At 40.2% G+C, this 15347-nt stretch overlaps 1 protein-coding gene across 1 annotated transcript in view; it reads right to left on the bottom strand.

Annotated features, from left to right (window-relative positions):
- The window catches only part of LOC145992018 (uncharacterized), an 87692-nt gene that overhangs the window by 41397 nt on the left and 30948 nt on the right, over positions 1 to 15347 (bottom strand). Inside the window, exons 2-3 of the mRNA XM_083128036.1 lie at positions 3743 to 3796; positions 998 to 1103 (exon numbers count right to left, since the gene is read on the bottom strand). Coding sequence (XP_082984162.1) covers positions 998 to 1103; positions 3743 to 3749 — 113 coding nt within the window. The 5' untranslated portion in view covers positions 3750 to 3796. The remainder of the gene's footprint in view (positions 1 to 997; positions 1104 to 3742; positions 3797 to 15347) is intronic.

Here is a 15347-nt window from a genome sequence, read left to right as displayed (position 1 = left end):
TTAGTGTGATTTCGCCGTGTTGGAAAATAAGTTTATGTTATGAATATCTAGACAACAACAAAAGCTAACCAAACGACGATTCACGTGAATATTCTAGAACAGTGGTTCTCAAACTTGGTACGCGTACGCGATCAGTTAGGAAGAGAAATGTCGAGAGTTACCACACGACAACATTTTTGCTGCAGGTGTGTAGAGCAGACTTCGTTTTTTCAGACTTTATAGCTTTAACACTCAACAGGAAAATAAGGCTGATTTTGTCACTGACACTCAATGTTTCATGCGTCTTGAAATAAAATACTCGTTCGAAATCTATAGCTAATAGACTGAATTTGGAGTCGAATCTCCGCTTGAATGTTTCAAGTACACAACTAGACATCAAGAAACTGTCAGGCTATGGAGGTGCATCCTTCTCACCAGAAACACTGAGTATTTACAATAAAAAGTCCCAAAATTGTACTTGACAGTTTGTTTACAAACTTATTTTTGTTCTTTAGTTTTTTCAGTAACTCTGGAAAAATATATGAAAATTAAAGTTTTTTATATACTTGTTAGCATCCATGTGTTTCACATTTTCATTTTTGTAACTAATCATAAAGATTGTAAACGTAGGAACACTCAATAAAATAATAAACGTAGGATTCTAAAATTTTTTTTGTTTACTATCTATCCACATGCATCCCAAATGTCATTTTGCTCTATTGCAGACACACGCCTCCAACATATCAAAAACGCCTCACAAATCATTCAGTTAAAACAATTCCCCAAAACCACTATTTGGAGAAAACCTTGGTAGTTTAGACGTTTAGTTACGACTAAAGGGTACAACGAGAAAAAAAAGTTCGATTTTTGATGATTTTTTTCAGATTTTGGAAGATGGAATTTGGATCTTCGAAAGAAGAGGACGTTTCAAAATCGACTTCGCTGGCGTCGGCCGAAGGTCTGGACGAGGCTTAAGTGCGACTTGTGCGTGCATGAAATGCATTTCTCAAGTACTTACGTCGAGCTGTAGATTGTTGGATTGCTGTTCTGATTACAGGAGAGAGGGCATTCGCAATTTAGTCCTTTCTCTTTCTTCTTGAAGGTGTTTACAGGTTCCAACTTATCTGTAAAAAGCAGATTTAAAAGAATGTTAAATAAGAACCGAATTATCAGTCTATTTCGAATTCTTTAAATAATTATTTAACATGTTACAGTAAAGGAAATGTTAAACGAGTACGTTATTTTAAAAGCAACATTAATACATGGATACAAATTACATTATAAAAAAGTAGTAACGTTATGTAATTAATCTTTGCATTTCTACGAGGCAAACGATAGGCAAAGGTAAAGTTCCCAGTGCCCATTGCACCATGCCATCATGCATATATAGGGGGTTGTGGGGGTATGGCCCCACACTCCGGTGCCTTGTCAATGTCAAACTCACTTCCACGTAGTACAGCCTGGGCTGTATTTTGCAGACTAACGTGGCTCTGGCGTCTAGACCTACGGCCAGTAAAGTGCTGCCCATCTGTGTTTCCGATTGTCCCTTTGTCTGTTTAATCTTATCACCCTTCATCCTCATCTTCAGAATTAGCCAAAATTGGCAGAAACGAGAAGAAAAACAAATAAAATCAATCAATCAATAACGAAGAAATGTGAAGCACCACTTCAACCCCTGCGTTCTTCGTTCCTGGTGGATGACAGTTTAGGAATATGCAACGTTGCCATATTTTTCAATACTACTGTTTTTGATTTCGTCCACGAGTGAAAATCCAAGAAAATTATTTCACTCCTAATGAAACTGTCTCAAAAACAGGCTAAACACCAAAACGGTAGGATGCCAGATAAATTCTTTGAAAATTGATGCTTTTGCAGATGGCGGATTATTTTTTCTATGACTGTACAATATGTGAAAATTCAAGGGTCTTTCCTCACGATAGCTCACGACTGCGATGACCTTACTGGCGCTAAGAGATCGGCTGCTACAGAGAGCTGGGTGGCTGTAGCATGGGCGACACTCAGGGCATAGCATACACAAAACAATGGCGCGCTTTCAAAAGTTATTAAAACATATATTTCTCAAGGGCAAAACATAGACCGTTTGCGGCGGCAACTATCCAATTTTCTTATGCGTTAATTACAATCCTCCAATGTAGAACTCATTCCAGACTCGGTGTAGCATATCCGTTGTAATAGCCTGCAGTGCATGCGTTATCCGATCACGAAGTTCATGGATAGACATGGGGAATGGTGATACGTAAACACTGCCTTTAACGGGTCCCCAAAGAATGAAGCCACATGGTGGAAGATCCGGCGAACGGGGTGGCCAAGGGAGAAGGTTGTTGCCTCGATTTGCAACACGTCCGATCCAGCGCTGTGGAAAAACACCATTGAGAAGCACTGGAACGTACCTGCGAAAATGGGGCGGGAAGGGGGGCTCCGTCCAGTTGTAGAACGTAATCGTCATAATTGGTATTCAGTCGGGGCACCCTGATTGCTATAGTCACTCTGACTTGGGGAACTACACTGAAACACGTCACGCACTTTTTCAGTGTTGTCAGCAGAAACACGAGGTCGACCAAGACTCTTGCCTTTACATAAGCATCCAGTTTTTACAAACTGCTGGTACAACCACGTTAGGTTATTCTCATGTGGTGCGTCACTTTTAAACCGTGCACTGAACTCATTCAGCACTGTAATCACACATCTAGACACCTGAAAACAGAACACGCAGAAACTTCTCCTGCTGCAACACCACCTTGGAAACTGGCCCAGCCGCCTCACAGCAAGCATAAGAAGTTGCCGTCGCTGACGGTGTATGTTGTACTCGTATAAGGTGAGAAATAATATTTTTATTAACTTTTGAAGTCGCACCATTCTTTCGTGAATACCCTGTATAGATATTGGTCAACAAATGGTCAAATTCAAACAATCCATTCTTAATACTTCAGTTATTTACTGTGTAGGCTATGTAAGGCCTATTTTGGAATACAGTACAACAACTTGGAATTTTGCATGTAATAATAAAAAGAAAATCATGCTTGAAATTGTACAGAAAAGATTTATTTCATTTGTGTACTTTAAATTCAGACTTTTTAGATTTTATTATGAATATTATAATTTGTTAGATGAATTAATATTTCGTGCCTATCGGATAGAAGAAATGATAACGATTACATGCTTATTTGCAAATTAATTGATGGAAAACCTTATATTCCCTACTTATTATCTAAATTTACTCCAAAGACTCGACACTATGCACACAGATATGCAATTTCTGTCAATTACCATTTTAGAAATAATAGATATTTTAATTTTCTTATATCAAAATATGATGATAATCTGCTGGAGGCTAATGACCTTTTATTAATAAAATAGCATGTGTAATTTTATTATTAATGTGTGTTTTAGTTTAAGTGATTGTATTTCAATTCTAAAAATTTGTAACTCTTTTATCTCAAAGTAAATGTGTCTTCGTAGTGTGGTTTATCACGTAGCATACTTAATTATTTTTTTTATTATGTATAATATGTATGTGTCATTTATCTATTTCAAGTAACTCCTGTATAAGCCTTGCATGCAGTTTTTCAGCAGTATAATCGAATACTTAAATAAATAAATAAATAAATAAATATAGATGCTGTTTATCTCCAAGTCAGCATAACATAAATACACACTCCCTGAAAATCTAACTTCTTTGATTTTTTGTGGATGCCACTAGAAAAAAATATTAATAGAGTCATTTTAATAGCATCAAGCTTACCTTTCATTTGAGTAATGCATTTCCTGCCATTTTCATCACACAGTCGCTGTCGCTCTGTAAAACAAGGTGAGTATTTGAAATATGGGAATATAATACATATTGGAATTCGCATAGAAAAGGCACAGAACACAGATTAAAGCAGGAATAATAATGATAAAGAAGAGCTGCAATGAAAAAACAAGAGAAAACTTTAATAAAACACAAGTAATGCATGGGGAGGAAGGAAATATTGAGCACCATAAAAACAGACGTAGAACGTGGGAAAATACTTCAGGGAAAGTCTTACAGTACCGGACAACGCTAGTTCTCGCTTCGGACGCTACAGACCAGCAGTTGCCAGGTACCAGTGCGACGTGTATGTATCAATGTTTAACATAGTTTGGGTACCCAAGTCTGCGCTGAGTGTCGTGGAAAAGGGGAGAGCTTGAAGCAGTTCGCACGAAAAGTGTGTGTCGAAAGTTATTCTCACGGGGATATTCCTCCAGTTAGATTGATTGATTGACTTGCTTTATTTTACTTTGCATTTGTGCCACTTTTGGCTAATTTGCGAAGATGGGGATGAGTGATGGTATGATAAAATTGATGAATGGATACTCACAAACATACAAGCCCAGGCCAGGATTCGAACCCGTGACCCCTGGCGTCGTAACGCGATGTGCTAATCACTCCGCCACGGGGGCCGGCTCCTCCAGTTAGAGATAATCAGGATACAAGGTACATTCAATATATAACCGGAAAAGTTGTATAAAAAATCGAAAATACGACCATGTTTGGTGTTTCTTTGTTATTTTGTGGTGGCGTAATAGAACTATTAACAGATGGGCCTGGCACGCCTGCCTCGCGAACAGGGTGTGGGAATCAGTTAAACAAGATGGCGGCACCCTTGTAGGTTTGCACCAACTTGGAGCAGCGAAGTGTCATTAGATTTATGTTAGCTGAAGGGTTGAAACCAATCGAAATTCACCGTCGGATGGCAGTGCAATATGGTGAAAGCTGTTGGAGTCGAACACAAGTGTACGAGTGGGCAGAGAAGTTCAAACAGGGTGTAACAAGTGTTCAACATTCGCCACGTCCAGGACGCTCTGTCTCTGCAGTCACGGAGAACAACATTGCGAGAGTTGACGAGTTGATACGGGAAAACAGGCATATTACGGTGAGTGAGATTGCATCAAAGATGAACGTTAGTGTCGAATCAGCCCACCATATTGTTCATGACGTACTGATGTTCAAGAAAGTGTGTGCGAGGTGGGTTCCAAACCATTTGACACCAGATATGAAAGACAGGCGAATGGATGTGTGCGGGGAGCTTTTGCGACAGTACGAGGCTGAAGGGGAGGCATTTCTTCACCGTATTGTCACGGTAGATAAAAGTTGGGTACATTTTTACGAACCTGAACTAAAGGGAGCTACAATGGAGTGGCGACATTCTTCATCTCCAAGACCCAAGAAGGTGCGAGCTGAAAGAAGTAAAGTGCTGGTCATGTTGACTTTCTTTTGGGATCATAAGGGAACAATTCTTGAACATTACATGCCAATAGGTCAAAATGTAAACAGTGTGAAAATTTGAAAGCAACAATTTTGAAGAAGCGACGTGGTGTCGAGTGGCGTCCTGTTACTGCATGACAACGCGAGACCACACACTGCTAGAGTCACATTAGCTACCATCAATGACCTAAAGTTCATCTGCTTACCCCACCCCCGCTTTCCCCGGATCTGGCACCTTCAGACTATCACATTTTTGGCCCATTTAAAGACTCTTTTAGTGGCTCAAGGTTCGAGGATGATGAGGAAGTCCATGGAGCAGTGCATCACTGGTTACGCACACGCCCAAAATAATTCTTTGCACGTGGAATTGGGAGGTTTGTGGAGCGCTGGCGCAGGTGCATTAAACTTGAGGGGGACTACGTTGAATAATTATCATGTGTTGTATTCCATTCGAATAATAGATTCTGCAAAAAAAAAAATATTTCCGGTTATTTATTGAATGTACCTGGTATATTAATAAAAATAGGTAAGTGTGCATAATGGCATCTAGTTCGTGATAGCTGATAAAGAATTCACGATAGCATCTACACAAAATGTAAAATCGGATGAGGTGCTATCATGTGACGATCGTATAGTACCGGACAACGAAGAGTCTTCCAGTACCGGACAAAAAGAAGTTCAAAACCAATCACACAGAAAGATGTTGCTGGGATTGTCAATTCTCTTCCATCTGTAGAATGGAATTTGCACAGTCAGCTATCTGCTGTACAGGTGTTTTTACTAGGAACCCAGGGGTAATTATCGATTTGGATTTCCTCTCCTCTGAGAATTTTACAAAGCCTAATGTGGACTATTTTTCTGCAACACCAGTGCCGAATGATCTGTCAGTTGCCACATCAACGCACTCTGCAAAGAGCAATAGCAACTCCACAGCTTCTGAACCAGAGTCGCCGTTAGGGAACGCGAGGCCCTTGTATTATGCAATGTTAAAATATCGATAACATCCGTCTCTCGTAAAATTCTTCTCTAATGCCCACCTGGTTATTAGAATTGCGTAATTATTACCTATTGTTAAGTACGAGTGCGCGTTCACAGTATCGCCGTTTGCACCAATAAAATTTAAAATTTGGCAACCAGTTTTCTCAATGGCCTCTAATTGAGACCTTATTTTAGCAATACAAGCAATAGAAAGAAAATATTTTATTCTCTGTGTTCGCAGCCATGTACTGTAACTTTACTTTTGTTGTTGATATGTATTTTTTCTGCCAGAAAACGCACTAAATACGGAAAGGGGATCATTACAGTCAGAGCCGGCCCTAGGAGGTGGCAACTCAGGCATTCACGACTCGCGCTCAGGGGACACCGCGCTAGATAAAAATAATAGTTTGTGTGCGTTTTTTTTATGAGTTTATACGATGCTGGTGCTTCGAATTAAGTAACTAATCTGACATAGCCTGCATTCGTATCTCATTTTGACATATCTAAACATATCCAAAATTACTGAAATCATAAACAAAGCAGCTACTACATAAATATAGTGTTCTAAATATTTGTATCAAAAATACTTAACATATATTGTTTGTTTACTTGTAAAGTAAAGTAAAAAGTAAAGTGTTCCCCTGTGCTTAGCACCACGCCATGAAGGCGTATAGGGGGTGTGGGGGTAACGCCCCACACTTCCTTGATCCGGTCGTAAGTGGGGGTGATGTGATCAGCACCACGCCCCTGACCGCCTTTACCCCCCAGGTTTCCCCAGGTACCCATGTTATTCGACGCTGGGTGGGCGTCGGGGCCGCTTCCATCGTTAGAAAAGTTCCCGGATTTGAACCGGCCGGGGATCGAACCCGGGACCTTTAGCATGGTAGTCAGACGCGTTACCGACTTTTTTTTTTTTTTTTTTTTTAAAGGAAAGCCCCTATGCGGAAACTTCCCCCATCACACTTCATTCACTCATAACATTTCATATTTCAATTTCAAGACTTTTCAGGACAGACAATCACAAACATCCATGGCCGAGCCGGGAATCGAACCCGGGACCCCTGGCGTCGTAGCGCGATGTGCTAACCACTCCGCCACAGGGGCCGCCCTTCTGAGCCACCGCGACCTGTTTGTTTACTTGTAGAATGAAATATGATAAATATTATTTTATGGAAAAAATGCAAATTGACTACAGTGTCAAAATTCAATGAAAAGTAAAGAAAACAATTATGTTATTGGATACGATTAAATATTGCTACTTTTTAGTTAAAGTAACAATATGATATTGAAAATTTCCGGTTTTGCAATTAAATATAATAAACGTCATAGTAGGGGTACATCATATTGATTGATTGATTTGTTGTTTTAAGTCCACTTTATGCCCAGAGAATATAATCGGTACTAGACCTGCAGTTTAAAGTGGGATCCGAATCCCTTGATTATAAGGCAACGACGTTCATCAGAATGAAAACGAAATGAAAATGTAATAGTGTTTACATTATGATTTTGTAGAAAACCTGTACTTCAGACTAAGAAACAAAAATTGAATAATAATAATAATAATAATAATAATATAATATGCCCCAGGCCCCGTAATGCAAGATTAGGCTATGCCAAATACTTAATGACATACAGACCTCAAGACCTCACGTTAGTGCAGCTATTCCTGTGAAATCAACAGTTCCTGTTGCTCATCAACAGTTATGTTTTTCTGCACTCTCAATTTACATTCGTTCCATTTTTGAAGGCATCGTAGCCTCCATTTCCCAAACAGCTTACAACAAAAACAGAAAGTCTTATCTTTCCTCTTCGAATACACCAACTACCTTCTGTCGACCATTTACCTATTTTCCGTAACACGCTTACAATGTCCAAGTGAAAAGTATCAATTATCACCATTAATATGGTAATCTTGATTTATGATGCGAATAGGGCCCTTTTGAATGGTAAAGGTAAAGGTAAAGTGTTCCCCTGTGCATAGCACCACGCCATGAAGGCGTATAGGGGGTGTGGGGGTAACGCCCCACACTTTCTTGATCCGGTCGTGAGTGGGGGTGATGTGATCAGCATCACGCCCCTGACCGCCTTTACCCCCCAGGGTTTCCCCCAGGTACCCATGTTATTCGACGCTGGGTAGGCGCCGGGGCCGCTTCCACCGTTAGAAAAGTTCCCGGATTTGAACCGGCCGGGGATCGAACCCGGGACCTTGAGCATGGTAGTCAGACGCGTTACCGACTGAGCCACCGCGGCCACCCTTTTGAATGATTGAATCAAATTCGGAACTGTTTAAAACTGACGTCCACTCACCTGAATCTAAAAGCTGAGGCGATCTGTCACCTGGCTCAGAAGATGAACATAAACGCACCACTTGGACTATATCACGAACACACTCTGTAACAGCACCATCAACACTAATAATAGAACCCTTGACGACAAGTGTATCTACATTATTTACATTTATCGTGGCGAAATTTTAAATGGAAACCTGTATTTACAGGCAGCAAGAATTAAAAAAATTATCTGAGTCTATCATATAATTGGCGGAAAGGGATGGTTATTTATCACTGCCTCTCCTAATCAATGAGTAACACTGTGACCATTGATTGCTGCTTGGATCAGTATTGCACTCAAAGTTTCTTCGAAGGCATCCTTCTGACGTTTTAAAAACACGTCCTATTTTTCCTTTTTTTAACCTTTCTGAAGCCCCTTTTTCGAAATGGATGGGGTTGTAAAGTTTGACTTCAGAGGGAGGAAGGCCGTGGAAGAAAACACAGTACACCACTGATTAGAAAGTGAAAAAATCTTGTGTAATTTTTGTTGTTGAATTCCTGTGTTCCTTATGATTTATTTTTGTAGGATTCTCATTTCATATGTAAGTTTGATACATAAATACTGTCGTTAAGTACAGTAAAACGCAATATTAAAAAAACTGATATTGTTTAAATGTTTCCTTCCGACGAGAAGTTGCGAAAAATTATTGAGAAGGCAAAATTGATGTGGCAAATTCCAAATATGCCGTTCAATTTTTAACGAGAGTGCTATACAAGCGCTATTTACAATCTGAAGTGTTTGGAATATCACCAAATAAGGACTAAAGATTGACGCCAATCCTGTATTGCGAATTGCTTGCCTAAAAAATCGGGAAATTACTATACATGCAGAAAAGCTCAAGTGAAAACACAACGATGATAATTTATTGTAAACTGAGGTTTGCTTATAAATGCTGCAGTCACATTTCAGTGCATAAAAGTGACAGGCAAATTATTGATTATGCTCTCAAGCTATACTAATGCTGACTTTTCTTATTTTACGTCATTTTTCTGCCTGTTTAGTTAAATCGTAACGATGAGCATGAATGAAGCTTATAAAAATTGAAGAAGGGACACTCACAAAGGAACATCCAAGCCCACGCGAGGATTCGAGCGAGTGCATTTTTGAGAATTAGATATTTGAATAGTAGGAATTTAAAAAATGGATGATTGGAGTGAAACAAATGAACTGAACTTTCTAAATTCGAAATTCTTCACAGTATTGCTGCTACAAAAAACTCCGTGGCGCAAGAGCCGTCTTAGGGGCACAGCCTGCCAATCAACTTTTCTTTGGGTGACCTATGGCGAGTGTATCAAATACCATCGCTGCTGTTTTCTGGCTTTCGAGACTGGAGTCTGCTATTGCTTCTTTTCACATGATGCTGGGTAAATACCGAAATTTTGAGTGTTCGTACTGAGAATCGAACCTGGGCGGGCAACTCGCACCAAACTCTAGACCTCTAACCAGTAGACTTCGTGGGAGCCCTCTTCACAGTAATAGGTAAGATTAAAATTATTTATTTAATATAAAATTACTTTCCCCTAATTTCATCTAACCACCATTCATCATCGTCGCCACGATCAGGCCAAAAAAACCCACAGAAATGCAATGTTTATCCTTTGGGTGCCTATTTGCCTACTTGATACAGAGGTTTTTGCTGACTACAAATCCGCACCCCTACTCATTTTTCTCGAAAACAAGAGCCTTACCTGCTTTGAACTAATGGAGTATCAGACACTCGGTAGACGGTTTCATCTTGCCGTGAAAGACACCCAGCTGCGGTTGTAAACACGAGGAGTTGTAGCAAAGAGCCCAGCGGACCTTCAAATCTCAGATGCCGACTCTTGTTTTCGTCTTTTCGCGGAGCGGCACACCCTGCAATTTGTTGGGCCTCAGTTTTTCAAACAAATAACCATTTTATGATGGTCGAACATTAGTTGGAATCACAAATGGGTCGTTGTTCCTTGTCGGCAAATTTTCACTGGTGGCTTGACAAGAAAAAAGGACAGAGTTGTCCGTTACCAGAAACACAATTTTGTTATGACGCAATTTTTCATTTCACAACACTTAATGTTTTTCTTCCTTCTATTCGAGTGCAATCGCGCTTGCACAAAAAATGAGCAAATAACTGATTTGGAAGCGCGAGGCCCTGTGCGGTGGCACGCGTCGCACACCCCTAACGGCGGCCCTGCTCTGAACCAGGACCTTCGTTCACTGATATGTGACGAAGAAGAAAATGAAAACCCAGAAGAGACGAAATGAACGACACATGCAGTACGTTGGAAAGATGAAACGAGGAAACACATCACGGACTTCTACAAGGGGAGCAAAGGAGGATGAAGACTATATATGCCACCTATGAAGAGGTCAAACCACTTGGACTTCAGTTCTGATCAGAAAGAAACAACAGAACGCATCATTTGTAGTGAGATACTCAATGAAGAATGGGTGCAATGTCAATGATGCTAAACTGTAGGCAAGTGCCTTGGCACTGCATTTAGGTGGTCGGTGATTTTTAATTTATGATATCGACTAATCTATAAGCTAATACATTACCTGTCCGGTACTGGACGACAATTTTTGCTTTGCTTCAAATGTTCCAATTTTATTTGCAATTTTATTTGTACTTTCGTTTCCATTTTTCCGCAGTGATAACCTGTTCTTAATAAAGAATATCTTCAAGTACCATATTCTTCCTTCCAATTTATATTCCGCCTACTCATTTTCTAATTATTGCCAATAAACTTAGGGTGTCCGGTACTGTAAGACTTTCCCTATGTGCAGCAGAGGCGCAACCAGAAATTTTTGTCTGGGAGTTGCAAGTACCAGGACGATAAATGAGCCAATAATAATAATAGTAATAATAACGGTATTATTAAGGTATTATTATTATTATTATTATTATTGACATTTTCCCTGTTATTTTGTCAACAAGTTCAACTTTACTTAATGGAAAACAAGCACACAAACTGTATTTTTGAAAGACAAAAATGACGGATATAATTATTTTGTACATATACATGCTCTATATGGCTTGCATGCTGCTTTTCAGCAGTATGATCCAATACTTAAATAAATAAATATGGCATGCGTAACTTACATGTAAAACATATATTTTACCCATGTGCAACATGGAGCGACGTAAAGTAAGAAAATATTAGGCGCATCCAGAAAATAAGTTTCCCACTCGCCCACAGGCGGCAGGACATGCGTATTGAAACCGGTTTGCGCTTGCGTGAGAGGCACATGCCCTGGCTACTGAATGTCCTAAAAGACGCCTCCCGAAAGCCCTCAGTAGCGTCGCTGTAGCGAAGAAACATGGCGACTCTTATTCTATATCCCGCCGCGTGCGAGGTTCGTTCGGTGATCAAGTTCTTGAAAGCACAAAACATACAGCCGATCGAAATTCATCGTCAGCTGCGCCAGGTGTATGGGCCAGACGTCATGAGCAAGCAGATGGTGCGTTGCTTGTGCAGGACGTTTACTGAAGGCCGGCAAAATGTGCATGACGACGAGCGCAGTGGGCGGCCAACGGCCGTTATGGACGAGCTTGTGGAGTAGGTGCAGCAGCGCATATTAGATGATTGTCGCGTCACGATCACGGAACTCTGCAGCCATTTCCCGCAGATTTCTCGGTCGTTGTTGAACGACATTGTTACCAAATGCCTCTTCTTTCGGAAATTGTGTGCCCGTGGGTGCCGAAACAACTGACGCCCGATCACAAAGGAAAAAGCATTTCTGCAGCATTACCATGTTGATGACGATTTTCTCAACCGGATCATCATAGGGGATGAAACGTGGGTTGCATACAGCACCCCAGAAAGCAAGCAGCAGTCCATGCATTAGCGTCACAGTGGATCTCCATGCAGGACGAAGTTCAAACAGACTGTGTCGGCGGGAAAAGTGATGTGCACGGTGTTCTGGGACAGACAAGGCATTCTGCGCATCGAGTTTCTGCCCAGAGGTGAAACTGTGAACGCTAACCGTTATTGTGAAATACTGGGGACATTGCGATGAGCCATTCAGAATGAGCGACGCGGTAAGCTCAGTGCCGGGGCGATCTTGCTGCACGACAATGCGAAGCCGCATATGGCTAGGCGCACTGGAGCCCTTCTGGACAGGTTCGGTTGGGAGGTGTTCGATCATCCATCGTACAGCCCGGATCTCGCTCCCATTGATACAGAAGTTGGTCCCACGCTACGACAAGCGCCTGAATTCCAGCGGGAATTATGTTGACAAGTAACTGGACAAGTGCTGTATCTGTGGCAATAAATCATTGAATTAAAAAATGTTTCCTTCTTGTGCACGACCCCAGGGAAACTTACTTTCTGGATGCGCCTAATACATATGCAACATGTTAATATTAAATTGTGCACGTATTCAATGTTTCTATAATACATATATGTATTACCTAAATGCATTACCAGTGGCGTAGCAGCCGCCCCCGGAAACCCCGCAATACGGGGTTGGTGGTGGGGTGAGGTGCTAGGACCCCGCAATCTGCTCGTGAAATTTTATGTAATCGCAGAAATTTTACAGTGTCGCTTACAAAAAAAAAGTTGATTTACGAAACAGAAATATGGTTCCAGTAGTGTGATTTGTGATATAACCAGTGCCAGAAAGTATGAATCCCCCTCATGCAGATTTGGCTACACTTAAAACAAGCTCAACATGCCCATATGAGCTTTTTGCTCAAGTGTGGAACCCTGTCTAATCCAAGATTTTTGTAAAAATGCCCTCGGGAATTTCCTGAGAAAGTATGACCCCCCTCAGATTGATTTGCCTACACTTATAAAAGGCACTTCTGTGAGATTGTTGTCCATAAACCTGTCAAAAATATGCCCCTCTTGATATTTTATTTGCCCACACCTAAAACTACGCAAACGTATTAACACACACACACACACACACACACACACATTGACCTTGACCTTGACCTTGACCATGACCTTGACCTTGACCATGACCATGACCTTGACCTTGACCTTGACCATGACCTTGACCTTGACCGTGACCGTGACCTTGACCTTGACCACACCCACCTACATACACACCCACCCACACCCACCTACATACACACCCACACCCACCCACACCCACCCACATACACCCACACCTACCCACATACACCCACATACACCCACACCCACCCACATACACCCACATACACCCACACCCACCCACACACACACATATATTTACTTCCGGTCCACTTGTGGCCTATTTCTGCTTTATTTCTGTTGTATTATGTTTTGCAACAAATTATTACCCAATATTATGCATTAGACACGTGTTGTTTTCTGATTGGTTGCTTATGACATAATGTAATGACGTGTTAAATTCTGATTGGCTTATTGTTTCAGATGTTTTCAATGCGGTCCGTGCTTAGGGTATATAAAGAGATTTTGCATTGCATATCAGCCAGTATTGAAAAAGTTGTTGAAGAGTACAGATGTGTTGTTGCAGTGCTGCTCATATTTTTTAAACACAAAAATATTGCAGATTTGTATAAATTGAATTACAAATCTATTTGATTTAATATACAGAATTTTTGACAACCTGTCATAGGTTTATTAAGTATAAAGTTTTGATTTGGACCCCAAGAAATTGTATATAAATACCAAAGCCAAAAATATTAACACACATACACACATACACACACACAAAATATACAAATCACACTGCTGAACCCAACTGATATTTTTTATTAAGCATAGAATTTTGATTTGGACCCCAGGAAATTGTATATAATAAACAACAACAAAAATGCCAAATCAAAAATATTGTAATCAATGCAAAAAGAATATATCTAGCCCCAATTGGGCTAAGCATCAAAGGAATTGTAATCCAGACAAATGCAGAACTCCCACAAAAATTTGCCCTAAATGCCATAGAAAATATAATCTGCAATACTTCACATATACACATAAAAATACTTGCTCTGCACAGTTATCAACATTGCCCCCACAACCATCTACATCTGGTCTGAAAAGGAAGCATGAAACACCTGTTAATGCTTCACCGGCAAAGCAGCCACGCTATGAACCCATCCATAGCAGTTTTAAAGGCCAATTAAGGGATTACCGGTTTGTATCAGAGCCAAGATGTGGCATTAAGAATTTTTTGAACAGTGTAAATCCTGATGTGCAGGCAATTCTAAATGCACAAAATGGGTCTTATAAGCTGTCCCTCAAATTGTTTGCACAATATAAGAAGCCAAATGGCACAAAATTTACACAGCCCCACATAACAGAAACTGTACCGGTATATTCAAATGCAAATTCAGACAAAATAATAAGCAGTTTGATAGATCAATTAAATATTAAACACTCTGAATTTGCAGCAAAAGAGTCTGGATGGAGCCTATGCGGATCTCCACACAAGTTATATGTTAATATTTCTGAATTCAACCCATTACAAGGTTCCACTTATGTGCCATTACCTGCCAATATCAAAAACAAAACAGCCGTGGTTAATATAAAAAATAATGATGATAAATGCTTTTTGTGGTGTATTTTAGCTGCTTTGTATCCAGTTTCAAGGAATCCTGAGAGAATAACTTATTATAAACAACATGAAAATGATTTTGATGAGGCAATGGAGGGTTTAGAATATCCAATGTCTGTCCAGAATATTGATAAATTTGAAAAAAAGGCCAGGAATATCAATGGAAAACAATTATCTATTAATGTATTTATTTGTTCCACTGGCCGTGACAATTGCTTGATAGGTCCTCTCAGAATCAGTACACTTGATGATGAATCTGCTATTCCAATTGATCTGCTCTTAATTAAAGGGGATGGCACAAATCATTACACTCTGATACATAATC

The sequence above is a fragment of the Lepisma saccharinum genome, chromosome 1, assembly GCF_977018435.1.
Source record: "Lepisma saccharinum chromosome 1, izLepSacc3.1, whole genome shotgun sequence".
Taxonomy (NCBI): Eukaryota; Metazoa; Arthropoda; class Insecta; order Zygentoma; family Lepismatidae; genus Lepisma; species Lepisma saccharinum.
Note: the sequence above shows the minus strand (reverse complement) of the source record. Positions and strands in the feature narration are given on the sequence as shown.